The 21,117-nt window shown below is 42.4% G+C and overlaps 1 protein-coding gene across 5 annotated transcripts in view; it reads left to right on the forward strand.

Annotated features, from left to right (window-relative positions):
• The first annotated feature begins 593 nt into the window (after positions 1-593).
• The window catches only part of LOC147027960 (retinoic acid receptor beta-like), a 184,073-nt gene continuing 163,549 nt past the window's right edge, over positions 594-21,117 (forward strand). Inside the window, exons 1-2 of one of the 5 annotated variants that reach the window (XM_085877846.1) lie at positions 594-897; positions 9,619-10,653. In XM_085877846.1, coding sequence (XP_085733972.1) covers positions 10,257-10,653 — 397 coding nt within the window. In that variant the 5' untranslated portion in view covers positions 594-897; positions 9,619-10,256. Of the gene's footprint in view, positions 898-993; positions 1,234-9,618; positions 10,654-21,117 lie in introns of those variants that run through there. The other 4 variants (XM_085877841.1, XM_085877844.1, XM_085877845.1 and 1 more) reach the window with 4 other exon arrangements.

The raw sequence follows: 21,117 nt of genomic DNA on the forward strand, positions 1-21,117 counted from the left end.
TGAATATATATATATATATATATATATATATATATATATATATATATATATATATATATATTTATACATATTTATATATATATATATATTTATTCATTTATATATATTTTTATATTTATATGAATTTTATATATATATATATATATATATATATATATATATATATATATATATATATATATATATATATATATATATATATATCAAGGTGTATTTATATATACATATATATTTTATTTTTTTATATATGTATATGTCAAATGTTACTGGAACTTGTCTGTATTCCACCATTACACGTCCTGTCATTTCATTTCACGCGACAGATCCGTCAAACAGCACAGGTTTTGTCTCAAATGCATTGTTTCAATGGAAAATATGATATGTATGTATATATCATGTACGTACTGAATATGTATATCAAGGAAAAACCCATCGGACAAGAATTGTCTCTCTCGCATCCTGTCCTGTCCTCCTCCCCCTCTCTCGGGTCCCCGAGGGCGTGTATCCCCGAGCATTGGGGGCACGCGCACCGAGGGGTCGAATGAGAATGAGGAGGGGGCCGATTGTACACACAACGTTCGGACAGGGATAACAGGGTTCGAGTATAGAATCCCAAGGTAACCCCCCCGCCCCCCAACAGGAAGGGGCGGAGCCCCCAGGGCGCGCGCTCCATTCATCACGGGCTAAGGGGACGAAAACACTCCGTGAGAGTCCGGAGAGCGAGCCGCTCCCGGCGAGCGCAGCGCAGGATCCGCACACATCGGCGAACTCCGCTCCCCTCGTTTGCTCCGATAAGTTCAAATCTGGCGAAGAGATGATGAGTGTAATAGGACGAAGAAGGAGAAGGAGAAGAAGAAGAACCGTCTCCCCCGGGGTCTTCTCACCAGGTGTTTAAAGGTGCGTTACATGGCGGGTTCATCGTGATGTCCGCGCAGGCTCAATGAACGGCCCGGGGGGACCTGGTCGGTATTCATCCTTCCGTGGGTACTTCGTCGTGCGCAGTAACCCGGATGGATTAGCAGCACCATTGTGGGTCCACATAAGCACCGGAGACCCAGAGCCACCAGAGACTAACAGCTTGGTCTCGGGATGGACTCTCATCTCGTGTCGTCATCCCATTTCACAATGACCATCCTCATGACCAGGTCCAGGGGTGTTAGTGTGTGTATGATGTATCCGAAGTGGTTGCTGCTGGTGTTGGAAGGTTCGTGATGAGTTCTGCGGGACTTCCTCGTGAGTTTTAATTCCATTGACAAGTTATGGATTTCATTGCAGTTTTAACGTCTTCGCAATCCATATATTTATTACGTACGCAAGCATGGCAGGATTTTTAACACTCCTCTCCTGTACGCTCCAGACATGCAGTCATGCCTTCCTTTTCTTCCCCTTAATCCGATCTCCTAATCTTTTCCTCTTCTCTCCCTAACTCCCCTCCCCCCCACGCACTGCCCCAACCCCCGCCCCCCTTTCTCACTCCCATTATCCCTTATCTTCTTTTTCTCACCTTTTTATTTTCTCAACTCAGCACGTACGTAATAAATAGATTGTGCTTTTCCAGACCCAGCCAATGATTAATTATTTTTATTTTATGCCCGACGTACACACTTCAGTAGGATCACTCTGCAGGGAATAAACGGTGATGATGATGATTCGGGAGATAATTTTGATCATCACGCTGCTTGCTCGCACGGTATGCTGCTCCTCCACAGCACGGATAGGCCAGGGTGACGTGAGGCTACATCTCGGATTGTTTTTTTTTGGGGGGGGGGAGAATGGTTCGTGTACTTTGGACCTGGAGGTGGGTGACGTTGCGTGGCTTTCATTCGAGCTTCCAAATCGAAGCTCGAAGGCAACGCCTGTGTTTTTGCAGCTGAAGATCACGATTAGCCACTTAGCCACATGACGAGACCGAAGCCGAGTCCTTCTCCCTTGACACCGACTGGGGTTCTTGGAGGAGATTGGAGCCAAACTCAGAGAGCGGGGGAGAGAAGCTCCTTGAAGGGGCCTCACGCTCATCGTGGGTTCAACAAGAACCCGACGGGAGATCCGATGAAACGCTTTCAGTAAGAATGACTGGAAGGATCTCCGGGTGATCTTCATTGAAAAGATCCATGGTCGATTTTACAAAATTCCACACTTTGTTTATTTATTTATTTTTTGGCTTCTTTTGCCAAAGATAATTAATTCCAGAAGGCTTCCGTTGGAAATGTTTGGCCGGAATTTTGTGGACGGGTATAAAAAGTGTTTTTAGATGATGGTGGCGAATCCTCTTGGGGGGTTTTCATCGGTCGTACCATGCAAATGCTTTAAGTCTGTCACGGAGGTCGTTTTGTTAAACAGCAGGGTGTTGAGACTGTGCACACCGCTGCTCTCACTCCCTTGCCTCTCACGTAATTGTTATTCCTTGGAAGCAGATGTAGGAATGCAAAAAGGGTTCGCAGGAATGTTAAGAGTAGTTAAGTGGGATGGCACTATTTCATAAGCTGTACATTTTCATGGGGAGGGGGGGGGAAGCTGACCTTGTTCCAAAAGCTGATTGATTCACTGTAAAGGAATTTATAGTATTCGCTATGATAATGTATGGAGCAGTCCTTTTTGGAATATGGAGGGGGCAAGATACCCGTGGATGGAAAGGTGAGGCCAGATGACCTCCCTACCCCCCATACTCTCAAAATATATTCATATCCCCCACACTCTTGGTCATTTATACTGAACACTTAGCATTTGGAATTGTCTGCCAGACCGTCATGTCACCAACCAGATAGCCCTCCATGGTGTGGACGTTCAGGATACTGAGCATACGGCTGGGACCGAAGAGATTGTACATGGGAATGGGGGGGGGGGAGGAGATCGCTTCCCACCTATATGTATAAGCAATGTTGGAAACTAAATACCTACATTGCTGCGGACAGCTTTACGAGCACATGACAAGAAATGAGAGGTCTCCGTTTGCTCTGATCGAGGAATAATTGAAATGTGCTGCCTTTTTGGAGCATACCCACCCATGGTGCACACTACAGGGATATCCCATATGTGTGCTAATCCTACGGAAAGGCTGCACGCACATCGAGCTGGGGGAGGTGTGTAGTTAGGGGTGCAGGTGAGGCATTTGAACCTTGAACCCACTGACTTCCACAGGGGAGTTTCTTGCGTTGGAGGTTTTTGATACAGGGTGTTTTGGATTTAAATAATTCAATTCCCTCTCATTCATTCACTCAAAACATTTTCCGTTTCCCATCACCTCTGCTCCCTGGTTTTTACTTTGCCTACATGATACTTATAATGGGAAACACCACACTGTACTGCGGTACTATGAGCCTCGTTTTTCGCTCCCATATCCATGTTAAATGACCAAAGGTGATCTGGAAAACCAGAGTCTTCATTGCAGGTGCGCAGTAACCCACACCAGCTTTAACACCGTTTCTATTGCACGCACGCACTGAATGCTTTACTCAAAACGAAATCCCCACTGTGGTGCTGACACCTCGTGCTTCCAGCAATAACCGCAAATCCCTATAGTCTCAGCTTGCATCGTGGCCACGCAACCTCAAAACGCGTAGACATTTGAATGTTCGACAACCTCGGTAGTAGTACATATAGGCCTCCTGATGCCATGCAGCCAGCCATCTTACTCAGATCTGTTTTCATTCAATCTGTTTGATAATCCTGGATCTGTACCTGGAGGGATCATATGCTTTGAGTGAAGGAGAAGATTTCTGTGTTTTACAGAGGAGACGTGAAACCACCTTTTCCATTATAGATTACTTTGATATTTCAACAGCAGCAAGACAAATCAACTTTAGTCTGGATGTGATTCCCGACCCGACTATATACTGTCAAGTTGGTGTTCCGCAGGTAGGGCGTCGCCTCACAAACTGCAGCATCCCTTTGATGGATGTTGAGCTGGGTGTACTTTCTGTTGGCATGAGTTGGTGAATGTTTAAGATCACACGGTGTCCTTTGCAAAAAGCGTAGGCGAGCTCTCGCCGGCACCATGAGAATAATGCCAAAATCTCCTTCGGTAGAATGTAAAGCCTGATCGGCTGATTCCCGAAAGACACTCCGGCCTACTTGGTGGTGCCGTTAAATAAGTAGTCATCATTAATTTACTCACAAGGCTGTTCAAGCAATGATACACCATTAACCGTCAACCTTTTGGAGGTAATTTATGGAGTAGAGCAAAAGGCATTAAGATTGGGGATCGAGGGAAGTGGTGAAAGGGAATCATAATAAGGAATGTAAATGTTGGATGATTGTTTTTAAAAGGCAACTTTTAAAAAAAATTTATTTTATTTTATAAGCTTACTAACAATTTCAAAACTAGAGCAGCACTCAGTAGAGCACATAGCTCTGCTGGGCTGAATCGTTTACATTTTGCATCCCACCTTTAGGTCGGATCTGAATCCGGACCTTAACCAAAATCGAATCGCCTTGTTCTTATCACATAACCAACTCGTCCACTTAGTTTTGTCATAACTCATCCACTGTTTTTTGAAATATCATGCTATATAATATTGGGTTTGGCCCTTTCTCTCAATGGTGAAGAATCACTTTAAAAATTAAAAATTCTCGCATCCGGATCCGGATCTTCACCAAAATCAAATCGATCCGTCCTTGTCACACACCCAACGTTTCCACAATGGTTTGTCCAAATCCGTCCATAACCTTTTGAGGCTGGCCTTAGAGGGATGAAAGATTGGATGGTAATATTGTCCCTACTGTTTCACAACAGTATTTAGATGCCACTTTGGTTGATACCATTTGCCCCGCCGATCACTTGCAAAGCTGCATCACAGGCAGTGGCGTTAAGTAAACGGAACACTCCCGAGACCGCCAGAGAGCTGGAGTTACTCCGTTATCCCACACCACCGGTTCAGTAACCCTCCTTCATTTACACTCCTCTCTACCCCATGCTCATCGGTGTCTCGGCGACGAAAATCGCCCATGGGAGTATCCACGGGCGCAACATTCCTGCTGACGGTAATGGGCGGGCATCGATCGGTCCTCGCCCAGTGACCCTAGGGCTTTCCGCACCCCTTGTCTCACGGCCAGGATCGGCACGCATGCCTTCACGCCCGGGCCTTCTCCTCCCTCGTGGCTCCTGGGAGAGGGAGCACACGGGGTGGATGGAAATGGAAACGGAAGGCTTTGCAAAGCACTCCAAGGTGTGCTGTCATGGGCAATTAACATGTGCTCGTCTGAACGTTAACAAGGCTGGATCTCTGCCAGGAATCCACTGCCTGTTTTCCTATCCAGCTGTTTAATAATTTGGAAATGTTTGCATGGAAAAGATGGAGTTTATTTACACTTATTCTTCCCATTCTCTGTGGCTCTTGTAATTGGGACATTTTGGCACGACACACTGTGTGATACTTCTTGCCTTTGGGTAGCTTATTGTGATGTTTCGAGATTTGATGGCAGGCAGACCTTGTTTGAAACTGAAAACCAGAATACAGTTTTTAATATGCCTTTAAAACTTTTTTATGATTCTTAATTAACTCCAGTCATGATGATACTGCCAGGTACCAATACTGATAGACAGAGAAGTGTAGGTAGTTGGGTGGGGTAGGGAGGGGGGCAGGAGTGGTGTGAGGTGGCCGGAGGAAAGGAAGATTAAGAATAACATTTCTGATTAAAAATGCCAACTCCAAAAGTTTTAATGCAAGAAGTAATAAAATACAAACGTGAGAGCGGAAGGTAAACGGACCCGAAAACACCTCCGTTGCTAAATAGTTAAATGGACCATTGTTTCAGGTGTTTTTACTGACACATCAGATGGTGTTCATTGTTTTATGGCACAACGCCTTCCTCAAAGTGCTTTGAGAAGCTCTTGATCTGGATTCCAAAAGCCTCCATTGCTTTTTGTTCGCCTATTGCGGTGTCCCTTTAACCTAGGTTGCGTGTCGAGACCTTTGAGTGTCTCTGATAGAATTACTCTGTGCTGACGACCCACTGTGGGCTCTTGATATCAAAACAGGTCACTGATCTTTTCGCAGGGCTGTCAATCACGAGTTTTCCGTGCCGACCTTGTGTATTCCTGTTCTTCGCATTGGGGGTGGGTTGATCTTGAGTCACTGTGCCGAATGTGTGGCCGATTAATAAAGAATAGGTCTTTGGAAAAATTGAGACTCCATAAGATGCACTGCCTCAAGTTTCACTTATTTTGAACCTTGCATCAATAATTAAAGAAGGATGAGACAGGGATCTACTACTACTACTACTACTACTACTACTACTACTACTACTACTACTACTACTACTACTACTACTACTACTACTACTACTACTACTACTACTACTACTCTGACTTCCTTAAAGGACTCCAAGTATTTCCACCTCCTTGTGAAATCGGCCATGGAATGTTTTTGGCTGAAATCTTTCACAGACCTGCTGACGAGACCTGCTGTTGGGCTGAAGATATTGGGGATTTGTAACTTGTTCAGGGTTCCAGCGATAGCTCACCTACTCCTTGTGAAAGAAACCGTGGGATCTTTGATGCCCACCACCGATCTTTTACTCCAATGCAGTCAGACAGGTCCATCTCAAGGGGACAACACGCACATTGATGTGTCACCCTGCATGCGAAATACCAGGGTGACAGTTTATAGCTGAGTCAGGATTCAAACCCAGGCAAGACAGCTCAGAGGCAAGTGCACATACCTCTAGGCTATCCTGCCAACCATTAATAACCAAATAGAGATGAAAATAATAATTCTTTCAACTCCTGATGTGCCCCAAATCATCAGTAATTCCTGTGATGCTCTCATCTGCACTTGCACGCAAGCGTACGTGTATAATCCCTTTAGAATGTCATGTCTGTTTGATTGATATTCATGTAAAATTCCCGAGTATCCCATCGGTTATGGGTAGAAGTACCATTCCTCGATTATATTTTGCCAGGGAACCGGTAAACTGCCGTGTCACTATTTATGAAAAGTACCTTGGGACAATTCTTGTAAGAAGTTCATAATTGGCGGTGGGAAATTATTCGTGCCATATTTAACTTTTAAAAAGCTGGGCATCATCTGATCCAAATTATTGGAATGGATGTACAGAAGAAAATTTAATTGCACCTGTCGTGGCTTATGTCCAATGTGTCGAGAGAGAGAGAGAGAGAGAGAGAGAGAGAGAGAGAGAGAGAGAGAGAGAGAGAGAGAGAGAGAGAGAGAGAGAGAGAGAGAGAGAGAGAGAGAGAGAGAGAGAGAGAGAGAGAGAGAGAGAGAGAGAGAGAGAGAGAGAGAGAGAGAGAGAGAGAGAGAGAGAGAGAGAGAGAGAGAGAGAGAGAGAGAGAGAGAGAGAGAGAGAGAGAGAGAGAGAGAGAGAGAGAGAGAGAGAGAGAGAGAGAGAGAGAGAGAGAGAGAGAGAGAGAGAGAGAGAGAGAGAGAGAGAGAGAGAGAGAGAGAGAGAGAGAGAGAGAGAGAGAGAGAGAGAGTCTCTCCACCATGCGTAAGGCATGTGGTGTACTCACTGTCTTATCGCTGTGTGGTGTCACGGTTTAAACCCCTTGGTCAATCTCCCTTTGTTTAACTATACGTAAGCTATGTTTGAGAGAAAAACGCAATGCTTTGTGGGAAACTCTGATCTAATTAGTGTTGACAGTTCTATTGCTGAAGATTGACTGTCTGTGCTTTGTTTGCAGAGAAAAAAGCATAAATATTAATTGGATGGAACATCCTTTTTTTCTGAGTGTGAGAAACAAAAAGCTTCTTTACACACAAATGCTTCCTCTACCCCCCTATGTAGCTCTCGAAGTGACGTAAGTGTGGGGAGGGTTGGTAGAAAGATGTTATTTTGTTGAAGTTACCCGTAATGTAGAGCAGTTTGGTGCTTCAGTGGGTAAGGTCTTGTTGCATTACCCTCACTAGTAAAGGTTTGATTGCTGTGGCTTCTTGGCGGAAATGTCGGGCAACCTGCGATGGGGTGGTGACCTCTTGAGGATTGGTTCTTGGCCTTGGAAACATTCACTATGTCCTTAGCCCCCACCCGGCCCTAGTATTGGCTCAACTACCACAACCACCATCTATAATACCCTTATTCGTTAGGAAATGAAAGTGCTTTGTTGTTTGCAGACATTACAATGTTATGCTTCCAATACATTTGCAGTTACTGCCAAGCGTTGCTTTGAGGCCTGGTACGGATTTTCAATGAAGTGAGGTAGTTGCACTCTTTCCCAGAGGCCTCCTCAAGCAGAGAGCTGCGGTTGATTCGGTCGCCATGAGATTCTCAGTTAGAGTGAGCCGCTTGCCTTCTTGCTGGACTTTAAGCTTGCGGTTAGTGAGCTTGTTGACACTAACCTGAGATTTTGGAAGTCTGCCCTCAATAAGGGTGGCATCCCTCCCCTGGCCCCACCCCCCTTTGCTATCTAGAGGAGGAAGCCATTACTGACTTAGCTCCCTCGAGGTTTACAACAGGCCTTTGTGATGTGCATGCTAAAGGTTGTGCATATTTAATGCGCCACAAATAAAAAAAACCTCCCATGATTTCTCATCTGATGTTATGAACTTTTTTTTTTCTTCTAAGATCAGATCTGGAAATTATGAATAACCTGGAAAACACAAAATCCCACCAAATAATTAAAATTGAGCTTAATGCCTCGGATGGCGAGGCCTCCGAGCATGGAAAGTAATGGCCCGTTTGAAAGCTGAAAGCGTTGTTTCTCACACTTGTGAGTAATTTGATTAAAAACGTGCCTGGTTGGTGGACCCTTATAAATGCTGTGCACCACAAGCAGATTGCGTTGGTCAAGCGTTATTTTCATAGGAGATTGTGATGTGTAGAATCAGGAAATTTTTCCCTCCAGTTTTATTTTAATGAGTTTGTCTTCATCCGCATCTGCTGATGCAGCGTCAGCCCAAATGATTGTTGATTCATTTATTTTTTTTTATAATGAGCTGTAAAAGAGTTTGTTTTTTGGGGTTTTTTTTTTGCTCGATCAATAGCAATGCAGGTAATTCCTCCATCCGCTGAAAGATTGATGCTGGTAGAATGCAGCAAGAATTAATACCTCCCGATGGTCCGAGCCTTCACGTACGTTTGACGAATCGTGTGTGTATTCCCGAATGCATTGCTGTTCCATGAAGTTCAGTCCCAAGTATAATTTGTCTTTGGATCATTGCATCTTTATTGCATTCTACTTTGCGTCGATTGCTGCAAACACGTCCGATTAATTAAGACAGAATCCACACCGCCTTCCCTTGGTTCATTGTTATTTGTGTCGCCGTATATCACTGCTTTTGCTGGTAATCCCACGGTGCATGTTGAGGCAAAATGATCCTTTAGTTAATCAGCGATGCATCTTTTGGCACATGGCTCCGACAGCCACCCGCCCGCAGACGTGTGTCGGCACCGCGTGTTCATGTACATGCTGCACGCGTGCAGGTTCTGGAGTGTCTGCGATGCTTTATGACCGACCCTTGAGCTGTTTGTTAATCTAACGAGGCAAAGGGGAGCCTTTGAAGTTTGCCATAGAAAAATGTCTTATTTTTTAGCCTCTGCCGGCACAAGACAGCCTCGGATCTGTATTTTTCTGTTGTTTATAAGCAATGATAACAATGTGGTTAATTATTTATCATGTGCCATGTCAGCTTTACCTTCTTGTCCATTTTCTTCTTGTCCCAGGCATTCCCTTGTGATTGAGTGTCGAGAAGTATAGGCCCAGGCGTGCTTTACATGTGGGTCAGAAGTCATCCTGGCGAGGTCAAGGGTTGCTCTGCAGCCATCGGAGGGGTCTTCACGGAGTTTTCCCCCAGGGATCTGCCTGAGCTGGCCTGCATCTGCGCTCTGCACATTGCTTTCCCGTCCCTCACTCCTTAGCTGAGACTCCTTCCCCACATCTGCATGAGCTTGTCCCTGAGGCAGCCCTTCCCTTCCTGGCGTAAGAGTGAGAGGGCACTGGCTGGCGCCGCTGGAAGGACAAGGAAGGCTTGCGCCGGACATGCCCCTTGCCTTCGGAGAGCTGGGTGCACCCGCTTCGCACGGCCTCTTTATACTATTGGGCCAAGCCTGATCCTTGACTGCTGGAGTTGCAAAGCAGTGTTTATTTTTTAGCCATTATAATCACCTGGTGCTTAATGGTTCTACAAACTGGTGAAATTGGTTACAAATGGGAGTCCTCCTCCAGTATGAGGGCAAAGGCTGCCTTTGATTTAAGGTGATGTATGAGATGCACCTCAAGATGGTTGAACAAATATACTGATACCAGCTAAAGGGAAGCACAACAACTGAACGGTTTCCCTCTGAGGGTAAACGTGGACCTCATGGTGGATCCTGCAAATATCTCCCCGTTAATCCATGCGGAGATCTCACCCCGATGGCCTTCTGCCACTCTCAGAACTACATCGGTTACAGAGCAGCAGGGCCACCACCTTGATGCTGCTGTGGCTTTAAATGCCTCGGATCCAGACCCCTGCCTATTTGAAAGCTTTGTGATAGAGTCTGGCATGGCGAGTGGGAATATCGGGAGACCGCGATCTCCTTCTAGTCCCTCAGGACTCATGGGTGGTTACCCCGTCATGCCATACCCTTTTCTCTACCCAGGGACCTTCCCAGGAAACTTTGCATCACCAGTTGGAGGGCATTATCGCCGTCCACACCATGGGAACCTACCTCCTGCCTTACCACCGCTGATGGCATACTCCAGCACATCTCCAAGCAGTAAGAAAGCATTACATCACCACCCATAATAAGTAGACATTTATGCACACATTTTGTTTTCTACTTCACGTGTAGTTGAGGTGGTTTGGTTCGTTGGCATCTTGCTCATCCAGTAGACATGAACAAGTTGATATGGGTTATCTTCAACTGTTCTCTGACAGTCTTCGGAGAGCAGTGGGATCTCTGCTTCTTTTACAAGGGTTTGTAATAGAGCCATTCCTCAATATGTTGGCCAACTTTTCCAAGTAGTTCATTATGATGTTCTCGCAGGTCTTCCTGGAAAGGAATGGTTTTGGGCATCAAGAAAGCACCTGATGGGAAGCTTGGTTTCAAATGGTTAATGATTGATTTAGCCTGTAGACTTGCGTAACATCTTGTTGGCAATAAATAACATGATGCAGTGCTCCCCCAAACAATCAAAACTTTCAACACTTGACAAGATACATGTTTCTCTCCCCCAAACGTTTTGTTGAGCGGTTCTTATTTTCAGCTGTTATAGCAACTCTCTCACCTGTACACAAACCAATTTGTCAACAATAAATTGGAAGCCCACATGAAAGCTCCAGTGATCTGTTGCATATGATCTGTTGAGGTTTCCAATGAAAGAGGAGTTGGGGTTCGATAAGTCTTACTATCTGTGCTGTTTGGTAGAACATAGTCACGGCAAAAAAAAACAAAAAAATTGGTTTGTTGAACACGACCACAACTACCATGCTTTGTTGAATGATGTTCAGCACTGGAGGACATTTGCTTCTGATTTCCGCATGATGTGTTGTCATTTATTATAGAACTAGCAGGACACCCGTCTTCGATGGATTGAAGATTATAGGCTTTGTTACTCACTGATTGAATCAGGCATATTTTAGGTGAGAACTTCCAGGAATACTATTGTACATTTGTGATTTGTCCATCATATGCATACTTTATGTGAACAAACTCGTTCCAGTCTCTATTCTCCAACTCTGGAGCATCTGACATAAAGCTGGCCACGTGAAACACATGGTTGGGCTAGAATCAGTGGTCCCCAACCTTTTGATCCCACGGGCCGCGTTCACTACTCCCAAGGACATTGGGAGCCAGAAAAAAATTGATGCATTTTATTGAGAAACTTGATACTGTCACACAACGTTTGTGTTGAGAAATCGATACAACGTTTGGGATTTATTGGAGTATTGCTTTTTTAGTTAATAAATTTGATATGTATTCGATCGATCAATTGTTCATGCACTGTAATTCTGAACAAATTTCCGTTCGGGGTGTAATTAATTTTAAATACTGCCGCAAGATGCCGGAAGGTAAAATCAAATTGATTTGATTACTCCCGGCGGTAAGCGGCAGTGGCCGGCAGCGGCATTGTGTAAGGCTTTTCAGGTCACGGCACCGGCCGGCAGTGTCATTGTGTAAACCCCTTTAAAATTTCTACATGGAAATGTGTTTTGATTGGAAAGTCCTCGCGGGCCGCAGTATAGGGCTCCGCGGGCCGCATGCACCCCACGGGCCGCAGGTTGGGGACCAATGGGCTAGATAGAGTCCTGCTTGGCGCAGCGTTTGTCCTTGTGCCTTGTTTATTGACATGTTGAATGATAGAGATACTGAGGATTGGAGCTACTTGAGTTGCAATGGACAGTCGCTGGGAATGAATGGAAAACGGGGACTCAACACATTCTCCACTGAGAACTCTCCGATGGAGATCGTAGCTTCGATGAAATTTTTCATCAGCTGCCGCACGACCAACCGAGTTCCGTTGCACAATTTTGGGGAATCCAGATTGCGAAGAAGCATGATTGGTATAATACCTACTTTCAATTTCAGCTCATGATGTGGCATGCCTGGAGGATGTAACAAGTTCAGAAACTCGACAGGGTAGTTAACGATTTGATCCACATTCGGAACAGCGTCAATGGAATTATCGGCGACTTCTTCACTGGGCACACGGTCCAATAGTCATTCGTTCAGTGGATGAACGACATTGTTTTGTGGGGCGAGCATTGCCTGTTGTGACAACAAATCAGTGTCTCCATAATTTTGTGAAAAATAGGGGTAATACCCCAGGGCCCTCACCTGTTCAAACAATGACACCGAGGAGGAAGTCAACGTGGCACAGAATCAGCAAAATATACCAATGAACCAATGTTATAGCAAATACCTATTATGGGGAGCAAGCCCTTGCCCTCCCCCCCCCCCCAATAAACCTCCTTAGACTCCGATTTAAAGAAAAATAGTGTGAACAAATTTTGATACATCATAGGTGATCAAAGTTGTGGTCGAGTTTCATCAGAATTGTGTGTGTAGTTTTTGAGAAGAAAGCAAATACATATTTTTGGGGGCAATACCTCCCTATACCCCATTAGATCCAGATTTTCTTTTTGTTAATGTTGTGAACAAACTTTGGTACATTATAGGTGATGAAGGTTGTGGTCAAGTTTCATCGAAATTGTGTGTCGTTTCATTGAAAGTAAATATCTATTTTTGGGGGCAACCCACCTGTAAACTCCCGATGTAGACCCCCTCAGACCCCGAATATATGTTTTTTTATTGTTGTGAACAAACTTTGGTACATCATGGTTGATGAAGGTTGTGGTCAAGTTTCATTGAAATTGTGTGTGTAGTGTTGGAAAAGAAAGTAAATACATATTTTGGGGGGCAACCCCCACTGTAAACTCCCCCTGTCGACTCCCTCAGACCCCAATTATTATTTTAAAAAATTTAATGCCGTGAACAAAGTTTGTTGCATCACAGGTGCTGAAGGTTGTGATCAAGTTTCATCGAAATTGTGTGTGTCGTTTCAAAGAAGTTGCAAGCATTTATGGATGGATGGACGGGGACGGACGGACTGACGGACGATGTGCCACCCTATAAGCTCTCCGGAACTATTTCCAGGTGAGCTAAAAAATAGGAAACACGCTGTTTATAAAATCGTTGTTGGAACTCACCACTGCAGCCAGATTTTCGTGAAGGGGGATGAGGCCGCCACCGGTATAGGGCTCGATTTTACTGTCACCAATGTCAAGCAAAAGAGTGGCAAACTGGTATACATTATGATCTCCTAGTTAGTGCAAGCGCATATTGGTATGGAGGGTAATTATTACTTACGAAATCTTTAGATTTTGTAAGTATATTGATGACTTCCATCCTCTGTTTGTGTGTTTGTGTGTGTGTGTGTGTGTGTGTGTGTGTGTGTGTGTGTGTGTGTGTGTGTGTGTGTGTGTGTGTGTGTGTGTGTGTGTGTGTGTGTGTGTGTGTTTGTGTGTTTGTTTGTTTGTGTGTGTGTGTGTGTTTGTGTGTTTGTTTGTAGGCACGATAACTCGAGAACGGAAGAAGCTACTAATGTCAAATTACACCACATGATTCAGGAGGGTGATGGCTAGCGCTGATTAGATTTTGGTCAAAATCGGTCAAAGGTCAAGTTCACAGTGAGGTCAAAAATAATTCTGTAAATTCATGTGGAGAAATGGAGTATTTTTGCTTCGGTCGACGTTACGAGTTCGTTTTAACTTCGATTTTAATTTTGTCTTCGGTTTTTGCGATCGCTTAGGAAGCTTCACACTGCGTTGTCGAAATTCTGTTAAAAATCGGATGCTTTGGAGACGTTTTAAGATTGTATAAAAAATATTTCACTCACCGCGTCACGGCTCGTCACGTGGTGCAGCGCGCTCGAGCAGGGCGTCGTTGAGTCACATAAAGGTTTTGCGTGTGCGCGCTGATGGTGTTTTCGATAAAGATGGTGTTTAAAAGTCATTTTTTATCCCAATAAAGGTTATCGTCGCATGCCTGACTCGCTAAGCCGTCGGATTATGTAAAGATTGTTGATGGATGGCCAAATATTACGGTTTTGTGACTTTGATAAAATAATATTAAATAATTGCGTGGAGAAATGGAGATTTTTGCTTCGGTTGACGTTACAATTTTTGATGGTTTGGTACAGAATCATCGTAGAAACTTCTGGTTTGCGTCGCTACCTTCTCTTGAGACAGCTTTTATTAGACAAGGTCAGAGGTCAAGTTGACGATTTCGTAAGTACCTGTCTATGACTGCTTGTTTAATTATTTTTCAAAATCTCACCACAGCATTTATGATTTTAGACTCGCATTGACTTGATAGGCTCGAGTACCGTGCCAAATTATTGGCAAAATTTGTCTGAAATCACCGGCAAGAAGAGCTGTCACTTCGCCCATGGGTGTCCTGTTTTGTCGAATATCTTGGAGAGTTCGGTCAAGTGCCTCGAATGCCTGCTTGTGCGTCATGATACATTTGTCCCACACGATGAAGTTACAGCATTTGAGGAGCATACCTAGTATGGAATCATTTTTCACATTGCACAGCACTTCATCGACCATAACCAGATTGAGGGGTAATTTGAAGGCAGAATGTCCCATCCTATCGCTTTTGAGCAGAGTCACCACAATGCCCGACAATGCCGGTAGGGATACAAAATCTAACACACACACACACACACACACACACACACACACACACACACACACACACACACACACACACACACACACACACACACACACACTGATTTTCTGACTATCTGGATCATCAGCTGGGCACCGCTCTTCATCAAGGTTTCAATCCTGGAAAACATAATTGACAACAAACTAATTTAGTACAAGCGTGAACAATGGTTAAATTAGGATCGTGGATAATTACATAACAGTCGCTTTAGATAACAGTCGGAAGCACCTCCTATAACTACAATTGTAGTAAAAAGTTGGACCTTAATGCTACATTAACAAATGTGTGTCAGAATAATGAAATAAAATATGATTCGTCCTTGTCATAGGAAAAGAAGAAGACAAAGTGGGTTGTACGTTTACCTTTCCCTTAATAATTTTTCTTCATGGCTCAACATCAAAGCACTTCCCGGTCACGTGATTACCTTCAAATGCCGCATGTTAACATTTTCAAAGTCCCAAAATGAACACTTCTTCGCCAATACCCTCAAGTAAACCGAACTAAAGCATACTCTGTGCATGAATGTAGGTTTTGACGGTCATGATTTCGGCATATTAGCCGTGATAGATAGGATTACATCGAACACACAAAAATGCCTTTATCTTTACCTTCACCACTGAAGGTGAGGGAGGTTATGTTTTCACCCCTCTGTATGTTAGTTTGTTCTTTGAAAAATCGAAGATTTTGTTTTTTTCTTGAAAAAAATCGAAGAACTCAAAAGTTGAGCAGGAAATAAATCGAAGATTTTTCAAATATATTATTAGTTAACCTCCGCTATCGAAGATGGACGGAGGTTATTGTTTTCACCCCTGTCTGTTTGTTTGTTTGTTTGTGAACAGTATTACGGAAAAACTCCTGGACGGATTTCAACGAAACTTGGTGGGGGGATCAGGTATGGTCCAAGGATCATGCCATTAGATTTTGAACTTGGGCAAAGTCTAATATGGCCGCTATGGCGGCCATTTTGAAAAAATATTTGAATTTTTGTTTTTGCATTTCTACATGTTTTAAGTGATTTCCAACCCCAAAAAAAAAATGTTTGAGAAAAAAAAAAACAATTTTGCAACTTTTTTTCAAAAAAATTTCGATTTTATTTTAAAAATATTTGAAATTTTTTTTTTTTTGCATTTCTACATGTTTTAAGTGATTTCCAACCCCCCCCCCCCCCCCAAAAAAAAAATTGTTAGAGAAAAAAAATTTTGCAACTTTTTTTTCAAAAAAATTTCGATTTTATTTTTTGGGCATTTCTACATGCGCGTCGATCTAGTTTAGTTTATTCAATCGTGGTTCAGTAGAGTCTGATCCGTTTTGACCTACAATGAATAGGATATCAGGTTCACTTAAGTGACCCAGCAGTATTGGCGGCAGAGGTTTTGCACTCTACCGAGTGCTCCCGCCCACTCAAGTTTTTTCTGTTTGTATGTCTGTTCGTCACACGATTTTTGGCCACAGTTATCAAGCAATCGTTGTGAATCTTTCTGTGTGTGTGTGTGTGTGTGTGTGTGTGTGTGTGTGTGTGTGTGTGTGTGTGTGTGTGTGTGTGTGTGTGTGTGTGTGTGTGTGTGTAGTTGACCAGCCAAGGACGGCAATACTTAATTTTGAAGATCCAAACCCAGATCTGAATCTGAGAATTTTTTAAGTGGGTGTTCACAATTGAGAGATCAGGCCAAAATGATATGTAGCTTGATATCTTAAAAGATTATTGATGGATTTGGACGAACCTTGGTGGATAGTTTGGGTGTGTGACAAGGACAAATCGATTCAATTTCGGTGAAGATCTGAATCCAGATCCAGATACGAGATTTATTTAATTTTTAATTGATTCTTCACCATTGAGAGATGGGTCTAAAAATGATATTGCATGATATCTCAAAGAGTTGTGGATGGATTCGGATGAAACCTTGTGGACAGGTTGGGTGTGTGAAAAGGATTAATTGATTCAATACTGGTGAAGATTCGAATCCGGATCCGGATACGAGAATTTTTCAAGTGATTTTTCACCATTGATAGATAGGGCCAAAAACGATGTATGACATGAGATCTCAAAAAGTTGTGGATGAATTATAACAACACTAGGTGGATTAGTTGGTTCAGTGAGTAGAACAAGCTAATTCGATTTTGATTGAGGTCCGGATTCAGATCTGATGATCAGACCAATCAGTTGCATACAAAACGTAAAGTCGTTAACTATTCAGCCTGGCGGATGTATGTGCTCTACCGAGTGCCGTTCTGTTTCGCCAAGTGTCACTCTGAGTGATTTTTTTATTCTGTCTGTTGGGTCGCCGAAATAGGTGACACTTATTGTCAGTAATTCTGTCTGTTTGTTTGGATGTTTGTTCGTTTGTCATCAGCATAATTGGTAGTAAACGTGGGCAGATTTTGACCAAACTCGGGTGGTAGGTACATCTTATGACCTAGTGCTTTGGAAATTGTGATGGTTGCTCGGGACGCTTTGGTTCCCCAGCAACAACCGAAAAACCTTCAAAATCGGTACCGTTCACGCGAAATCATTTCCGAAAGCCATTATCCCACGTAGGGTTATGAAATTTGGCACGAAAGATCTGCAGGTGATGCTCTATCAAATATGTTCCGGTTTTTGTGATATATGGAATACTTTACCCGCAGCGCCCACTACAATCAGGGTATGCGCAAAAATTGGCGAAAATTGAAGGCCCCCTCGCGACCAGGTGAATGCATCGATACGAATGAAACTTTGCAGGTTCATGGTACTCAATGAGTACTACAACTTTGCCTCAGGACATATTGACCGATATCGCTTAGGTCAGGGGTCAAAGGTCAATTAGTGCAAAAATAGATAATATGCGAGAGCTGGAGGTGCCTTCGCGCCAAATACTACTCCTCCTAGGGTTATGGACGGATGGTCATGAAAATTCACACTAATTGTCTGGAATACATTGTGCACAAACAATCTAGCCGGATTTTCGATTTAGATCTTTGTTCACCCACAGCACCCCCTCAAACTTTGGAGATTTCCGATTTCAAACCGCATTTTCGGTACTTTTCATTCAAATGGATACCGAGTAGTTATCAGTCGATGGAACTCGATGAGATTTGATATGCATAATCTTAAGGTGATTCCCTATCTGCTATATGACATCCATTTTGCTCTATATCTTATAGTTTCCATGCTCGGCGACCCATCGCCGCCTACTGGCTTGTCTGTGTGTTTGTTTGTCTGTCCATCACCTACAGGTCACAATTTTTAACCGATCTTCACAAAACCTAACCACATGGTCGAGCTTGTCATAAGGAAGAAGCCTATTGGTTTTTGAGGTCAAAAGGTGAAAACGTCAACATAGGCCAAAGGTCAAGAACTTTGGTGAGATTTCTAAAATCCTAAATTTTCATCCGATTAACTTGAAATTTGAAGATAATTTATGCCAGGTCACTGAGTTCAACCAACCAATTATTTTTCAGGTCAATATTGACCAAAAGGTCAACAAAGGCCAAAGGTCAACAACTAAGGTGGTATTTCTAAAATCCTCAATTTTCATCCCATTGACTTGAAATTTGAAGAGGATTTTCATTTCAGGTCATTGAATTCAACCACTAATAATTATTTTTGAGGTCAACATTGGTGAAAAGTTAAACATAGGCCGAATTTCTAAAATTGTCAATTTTCATCCGGTTAACTTGAAATTTGAAGAGGATATATATTTCAGGTCACTGATTTTAATCTAGCCAATTATTTTTGAGGTCAATATTGACCAAAAGGTCAACATAGGTCCAAGGTCAACAACTAAGTTGTATTCCTAAAATCTGCAATTTTCATCGCATTCACTTGAATTTGAAGAGTTGCATATTTGGTCATTGAATTCAACCACCAATTATTTTTGAGGTCACATTTGTTTTATGGATTTTACAAGTGTCGTGCTCTGCACGACGTTGTCTTTTTGTTTGTTTGTCAATCGCCTACAGTTCACAATTTTAAACCGATCTTCACAAAACTTCACCAAGTTGTCGAGGTATTTTCAACTGAGAAACCTATTGATTTTAAGGTCAAAGGTCATCTTGAGGTCAAATTTCTAAAATTGGAATTTTTCATCTGGTTGATTTAAAAATTGAACAGCAATTTCATAGTGCATTATTGAATTGGAAAACCAACTATTTTTGAGTTGAAAAGGTCAAAGTTCAGCTTCTAAAATCATAAATTTTCAATTGAACAATTGTCAATTTACATCCTATTAACTTGAAAGTTGAACAGTATTCGCATAGTCCATCACTGAATTTGGAAAGCAACTATTTTTGAGGTAAAAAGGTCAAAGGTCAACTCAAGGTGAAACTTATAAAATCATCAAATTTTATCTGAATAATCGTCAATTTTCATTCGATTAACCTGAAATTTAAGCAGTATTTGCAAAGTGCATCACTGAATTTGGAAAGCAACTATTTTTGAGGTTAAAAGGTCACCTCAAGGTCAAACTTCTAAAATCATTAATTTCAATCTGAAAAAGAATCGATTTTCATCTGATTGACCTGAGCTTTAATTAAGATTGTCAATTTTAATCTTAATAAAATGACAATTTGATGTATCCACCGCAACCTTTGGAGAGGGGTTGGATTTTGCAAGTATCGTGCTCTGCACGACGTCTTTTTCTTATTTGTCTGTTTGTTTGTGTGTGTGTTTGTTCGCACAGAACTTCAGTGTTTTTCTCTGCAACGACTTGGTGGATCGAGACTAAATTTTCACCATCGGAGCGACGACTCAAGTGGAATGTTTTATTGATAATTATGACATCGTAGGTCACGTGTTGTATGGGTCATGTTGGAAAAATGGGAAAAAAAAAATTTGGACCTGTATCTCTGAAACTACACCAAGGGAAAAATTTAAACTTGTCAGATGGCAATCACTCCTCATGGACAATAAGTGTGATTTATATGACGTCATAATTGCAAATGTAGAACGTTACATCTGATTTGTATGAAAAATTTTGAGGGTCATTTTGAGATAAAATTGTCCACATAAAAATATTTGATGGTGTCATCGGTCATGTGATTCGGCAACCATATTGTTTTGAAAAAACAAAAACCTTCAAAGATCTTCTTCTCTGAAGTGGCTTAAGAGATCAAGGTGAAACTTAACACGTATGACCGCCTATCCATGAGGAACAAAAGGGTCACACATATGACATTTTAGGTCACATGATTTGACAGCCATATTGGATTTACCCTAAAACCTATAAAATCTTCTTCTACAGATCAAGGGTAACCACACAAATATTCCCCAAGCCATGGGTGTACAAGTTTGCAATGGAATAATTAATAGGTCACATGGTTTAGCAGCCATATTGGATTGAAGGAAAATATTAAATCGTGTTTTCTCTGGAACAACTTAAGCAATCGACATGAAACTTCAAAATTATTATCTTGTTGTCATGCGGGATACATATTTTAATTTTTTTTTTCAGAAGCATGGTATGGCAGCCAGAATTATTTATTTATTTTTGATCTGGGTTTTTAAATATTATTATTTATTACTTAATTTATTTTTGAATAAGACTCCCTTGGCTGTACCTGGAAGGGTTTGTGGGTGGGGGAGTAACCGATGAAGTGTGAATCCTATACAGGTTCCTCCTGATGACTTCATCTTTGCTTTTTGCTTGTTTGGGTTCCTCCTGATTACTCCAATGCTGGACTCTACCGATGTAGTATTGTAGTCTTCCATTTGATTTGAATTAAATGTATTTTAATCCCATTCTACATTTAATTGAATAATAATAAACGTTATGGGTCAGGGTAGGTGTCCAAACAAAGCAGGGTTGCATCGAAGCAGGACGTCTTGGTACCTGGTCATCACTGCCAGCAGTTGTAATGTCTGGCTTTCTTCTTGTAATATCTGGCTTTCTTCCTCGGCTTACGATGCAGTACTTGGTCTTTATTTTGATTAATCCTGTAATGCACCAGTACACAAACGGCACACAAAATACACCACGCAAAACGACACAAACTCCACCCAAAATGGCTTGATTTTCCACTCCAATA

Source organism: Eptatretus burgeri, chromosome 4, assembly GCF_056783735.1.
Source record: "Eptatretus burgeri isolate ZD-2024b chromosome 4, Ebu_testis_v1, whole genome shotgun sequence".
Lineage (NCBI taxonomy): Eukaryota > Metazoa > Chordata > Myxini > Myxiniformes > Myxinidae > Eptatretus > Eptatretus burgeri.